The sequence below is a fragment of the Petromyzon marinus genome, chromosome 39, assembly GCF_048934315.1.
Source record: "Petromyzon marinus isolate PM22_M1 ecotype Great Lakes invasive population chromosome 39, UKy_Petmar_22M1.pri1.0, whole genome shotgun sequence".
NCBI classification, from domain to species: domain Eukaryota; kingdom Metazoa; phylum Chordata; class Hyperoartia; order Petromyzontiformes; family Petromyzontidae; genus Petromyzon; species Petromyzon marinus.
This window is the reverse complement of record NC_133705.1, coordinates 15,056,078-15,062,073: the sequence shown is the minus strand read 5'-3', so window position 1 is coordinate 15,062,073 and position 5,996 is coordinate 15,056,078. Positions and strand designations below refer to the sequence as shown.

The 5,996-nt window shown below is 39.3% G+C and overlaps 1 protein-coding gene across 1 annotated transcript; it reads left to right on the top strand.

Moving 5' to 3' along the window:
- Nucleotides 1-408: 408 nt before the first annotated feature.
- On the top strand, nt 409-5,676 carry LOC116950402 (uncharacterized). The gene has a single exon (XM_076072935.1). It carries the CDS (start codon nt 421-423, stop codon nt 1,327-1,329), a length of 909 nt encoding a protein of 302 aa, XP_075929050.1. The 5' UTR covers nt 409-420; the 3' UTR covers nt 1,330-5,676.
- Nucleotides 5,677-5,996: the final 320 nt, after the last annotated feature.

Genomic DNA, 5,996 nt, shown 5'->3' with positions numbered 1-5,996 from the left:
TAGAAAAAAAGAATAAAATTGTATTATTTCCTTCATGTAAATCCACACTTACATTTCCATAGTTTATTTAAGGAGTTTAACACGTAGACTTTTAACTAAAGTACATTGATATACATTTGTCAACCTCCCTCTGATCAATTGTCTTTTCCTGTTGTGTTTTTAACCAGGTCGATCATGACTTTCATCAAAGCTCACAAGAAAACTGTGGAAAAGATAATGCAAATGTAACCATGTGAACTTCATTAACAGCAAGTTGCATCCATAAAACATATATTTAAGGACAATGTGCATTGCGGAATATATCAGCTCTGTGTATCTGTGAATTTAATTTGTTCTACGATTACTGAACTCAACACATCCATTCTGAAAGTGAAATGTCCGTTCGTTTCTTAGTGCAGTAATTACAGTTTGCAAGCAAACATGAATTTGACGGCCCCGACATCGGCGACAATATTGTGCGTGCAAATCTCCGTGAATATCATCATGCTACATCTCATCCTGCCCTTCACGACTGTCCTCGTGATCGTCCTTGTGGAGAAACAGGCGCTGCGTGAGAAGCCCCAGTTCATTTTCTTTACCTCTCTAATGATCAACGAAGTGATCGTTTACCTTGTGCGCATTATATTCATCGCCGTACAATTGGGCAACGTGCCGATTAGCAGCTCAGTGTGCAATGTGTACCAATCATTAGTTTCCGTTTACCTGGCAAATGATTTCTACAGCTTAGCGGCCATGTCCATTGACAGATGCATTGCGATTTGCTGGCCACTGAAGTATAACATGATACTGTCCCCCGTCAGAGTGCGTAACGCCGTGATCACCATCGCCTTGGTTTCCGCTTCGGTGCCATTTGCCCTGTTCCTCGCAGAGGAGATTTTGGAGAAGCACCACAACCCAAACATGCTCTGCACGGTGGACAATGTGACCCTCTTCAAAACGGGACAGATGCGCGTGTTGTACTCCGTTTTCCGCGTGTGCGCCTCCTCACTTGTGGTTGTGCTGAGCTACATTCTCATCTATCGGGAAGGACGTCGAGCGGGCGTGTTTAGCGTAGAGAATGAGACTGGCAGACGCTCCATTCTCTACCACGGACTGCAGCTGTCCTTGTTCATCCTGCCCACAATACTGCTGCAAGTCCTGGCTGCATTTGGGAGACGTATAGCAATTTCATTCCAAACGTATGAGGCTATTCTGATGACACACCTGGTCGTCTTTTCAGTTGCACAAGGCCTCGGCCTGGTCATCTACGGCCTCAAAATCACGCACCTCAGAAAGAACATGTGTCGAGTTTTGGGGATTAACCGAGCTGCTATTGGTGTTCATTCGTAGAGAAGCAGGACACGTATGTGGTTGTGTGAATTGAGGCAATTCATCTGTTTTCATTGCCTTGTGCTTTGACTAAAGTGGGCTACAGAGTCCGACACATCATTGAACACGATTTAGAATGTCGATTAGCAATGATCTGTGCCTCGATTTTTCACAGGACGTGAGTATATATGTTTAATATGGGTGGAAATTAAATGCATTGTCGCAATTCAAGGTAGCGATTCAATATGTATGGATATTCTTTTTACGTTGTGATGCAGGGTAGCAACCACGAGTGGCTTAAACAAGTGGTCATGCAGATACATTAGACAACAGATTGTACGTAAAAAAGCATGAACTCTTATCAATGACGCCTTGAATGGTGCTGTTTGGTGCTGGTCGCTTGGCATATCGTGCCTTTGAGCCTGTGCTCAAGAACCGTGATTTAAAAATACTAATTGAAAATCACTCATTGTTAATCACGTGACACGTTGCATCTATTGTGAGCTCAATAATCCCTAGTAATGAGTGAAGACATCGTCCCACCCATGCTAATGTGGTTAATTCTGACGTTATGAATTCGCGTAATTAATTGCTATGCTTCATGGTATGTGTTATGCATGTAACAGTTGAGCAATTAAGTTGTCTAGTTTTTGTGTGTAACACTCTGAACAATGTGCGTTTTGTTTAGATGCATTTTTAGTGGTCAATAGTAGATCAAACTTACCTTGGATAAAAAAAAAGCATCCAATGAATGCTTTTGGAAATCGGCCGATTGGAATGTACTTGTTATTCATATCATATGTGTATGATTATGTTGCAAATGTGACGTATTAAAGTTTTCGAATACGTATTTGTGACTGTTTAATTGCCTTCAAGCCGATGATTACACTGCGGTTCTCATCAAAATAATGAAGTCAATTGTGCATCACAGTCAGAAAATGAAAACGCGTGCATGCATCTGTGCCTGTCAAAGTGTGACCTAAACAATTGGCCAGGGAATTATTGTAGCAAATACCGGTGAACATCTGGCCACTTTAAGTAAATGTGGGCATGGATATTTGAGACAGGAGTAAAGAGAATAATCTGGGATTGTATCCCTGTTACTGAGAATGCACATTTTACAAAACCTATAATACAATGCAATCGTTAAATGACCCATACAAAAAATCGATGCAAACCATTCAAACAAACAAAATAGCTCAGCAGACAATACGCCACTTTCATAGATCTCTTTCCGCGTAAAAAAACAAACTACTTTTTAAAAAGGAATTTAATGGCGCCATGACCTTCTGGAAGTGCATAATTTCAGTAGCATTGATCCAATACAAACACTGGACCGGTTAGACATACAGTGTCTGATCAGCAGAGATAGGCTTGCCTGAATTCATTCTGGTGACATGGCAGATATAATAGGCTAGGACCCTTGCTTTGAAACAAATTTGCATCGAACTTTGAATCAATGTCTATGTGCTATCAAGCCAGCGACCTGAGTTCCATTCCTGACCATGGCTAATAAAACTGGGCAATTCTCACTATTCTTATCCTGAAATAATGGTTCCATTGCTGAATCGAATGCGGGTTTTTAACTAGATCGCACGGATCAGAGGAACCTTGGGGGTGGATACCAGACTGCATGGAGTCCAGTGCGGCACTCAGGGAAACATACAGTGCTCATATAGCATCGGCCAAGCATTTAAATGGCTGGAACGTAGCACGTTTAACTTCTTTCGCACCGTACGTAGTCAACCGTGCTCATCGGAGGTACGTGGGAAGGACAACAAACTTACCACAGTGCTAAAGAAATGATTGACACCTGCAGGGCAGGACTGATTGAGAACCGCCAGTACAACGTGAATTGGCTGATTACATTCGGTACCTTCTTCGCAGACGATTTCATTGCATTTTGCACAGCGGCGGTCATATAACTGACCCAAGAGGCATGGTCGGCCAAGACGATGATGTAAAGTCAACGCATGAAAAATATTTAAAACTCACAATCATTGTGGGCTGAGTGCTGTAGTGGCCACCACCCAACTGGGTACACGGTTTATTCTCATTGCACCCTTTCAGACGGTGATGGCAAAGTTTTTGGTTATCTGAAATGTGATGTGGCTGCCAATTACAGTTTTGCCACTTACACTGGTGGCAGTCCACTTTATTATTCACCATTTGGTGGAACCTTTTCACGGGTGGAGAGGCTGTCATCGCAACTGAAATTTAAAATATTTTTTTACAGGTGCGTAACAATGCCAGCAGTTAACTTGATGGCTTATAAAAGTACAAAAGGACCACGTGCATCGATGCACTACAATTTATTTCAAATTTATTCTAAAATGGCATGAAGTACTCCTACGTATATCTACTAGCAATGTTATTAAGCTGACTTTGTAGAGAACATGTGGAAAAAGGCAATGCCTGATAGGTGGTTATATTAGAATGGAATATAGAGTGTTAATAATATAACAAAATTTGGGTGAAATGTAAAATGACAAATGCTAACTTAGTGATTTAAATATTCTTGGTTCTTTTGGTAAAGTCACGTAGAAGGGAAAACGAAAGCTTTAAATCAAAATTTAGTGATTTAGATTATATGAAATGTATACTGTACACGTCTGGCTATTACTGATCCAGAAACGTACAAATTATAATTTAATGAAATTATAGATTATATACAAAGCTGTAATTTTTATTTCAACATTCTGTTTTAAAATGAACATCTTGTCTTCACGCATATTTCTATTAAAATTTAAGTTCTTTAGCTAAGAATATGAACGTTGATTGAGAAAAGGCACTTACGAATTTGGCTCGTCTTGCTCGGAAATAATTTAGGAGAAAATAGGAAGCCATTCCACAATGCACGATGGGAAGAAACCCTGGGAATAGCTGCATATATAAAATAAACGTTTGTCGTGGACCCTACGAGCGATGAGTATTATGGACACGGCTCAAGGGATTTATGCTGTCCTGTGTATTTCCGTTACATGACTTATCAAAGTATTGCAGCCAGAAGTTTCCAAACACACCGCAATAATGTTCAGATGCACATATGTTAGCATGCCATTTTAGGTACTTGTTAGTTTATGGCATGATTGACATTAAGGGTCTTCAAAATGAAGTTCATGTCTCAATGCAGTGACTCAGTTTCCAACTATTTTCACTTGGAGTTCATTAATTTTTTATGTCTCTATTGTGCTGTTTGTGCTTTAAACTTTCTGTGAGTGATTTATTTTTTGCAGCCAATGGTCCATAAGAAAGGAGCAAAATTCCGCGTTGGGATTTCTGGATCAGTAATAGCCAGACATGTACAGTATACATTTCATATAATATAAATAACTACATTTTGATTTAAAGCTTTCGTTTTCCCTTCTACGTGACTTTACCAAAAGAACCAAGAATATTTAAATCACTAAGTTAGCATTTGTCATTTTACATTTCACCCAAATTTTGTTATATTATTAACACTCTATATTCCATTCTAATATAACCACCTATCAGGCATTGCCTTTTTCCACATGTTCTCTACAAAGTCAGCTTAATAACATTGCTAGTGGTTATACGTAGGAGCACTTCATGCCATTTTAGAATAAATTTGAAATAAATTGTAGTGCATCGATGCACGTGGTCCAGACAGTCTCGTCCTCTTCACCTGATGAAGGCCGCTTGTGTTGTGGCCGAAACGTCGTGAGAATATTATTGTGTTATTTTATTTTATCAATTTATTATTTTATTCTCATTCTACGTGACTTTACCAAAAGCACCAAAGAACGCTGAATAATAATTTGTAGAAAACTAATTCGTGAATATAGCCAAAAGGGTAACTGAAAGGTTACTTTCTATGCTTTCCTTTGTGACCAATAGTTCAGCACTGCATGCACATTTATACATATATTCCTTACATTGAACAAAAAGTTTTAAATTCCACGTGGCCCTGCTCACCCATGTATAGAGTGAATACATAGCAATCAACTTGGCCAATTTCAACGTTCCTGTTAAAGTCAAATGTCTCTGAATAAACAACAATTTTTCGTTTACATCCAATACAGCACTGTGATTTGTGTTCATCATGTGTTCATCATGTGTTCATCATGTGTTCATCATGTGTTCAGCATGTGTTCATCATGTGTTCATCATGTGTTCATCATGTGTTCATCATGTGTTCATCGATACTGCAGTCATGCACTCGAACTGTTTACTGACAATTAATGCATTCACTGGCACAAACACTACTTCGAGTTGTAATGTGCGCGAGAATAGCATCCCGAAGACAAAATGCCTTTGTTTTGATAAGACACTCAGGACTCTCGTGAAAGTCCAATGATCCATTTGATTTTGGGGGAGGGGAATTTTGGGCAGAACCTATTATCCGGATGTATCTGTACACATTACTCCTATCATATCCTCCAATAAATGTACTTTATTATAAATGAGTTGGGGTTATTTAATAATTTAATAAACTATTGAAAAGAACAATAATCTATAAAATATGTTTTTAATTTACCAGGTAAGGCCCACTGAACTGTGTAGAGCTCTTTTTCCAGAAGCGACCTGGCCACAAATTATAAGCTCAACGAAGTGGCTTATCCTGTGAAAATTGATAGCAGCCAGATACTCTAAACGCATGTTTCTAAAGGTGGAGGGAAAACCGGAGATAAATCCACGCAACCACAGGGAGAACATGCAAACTACTA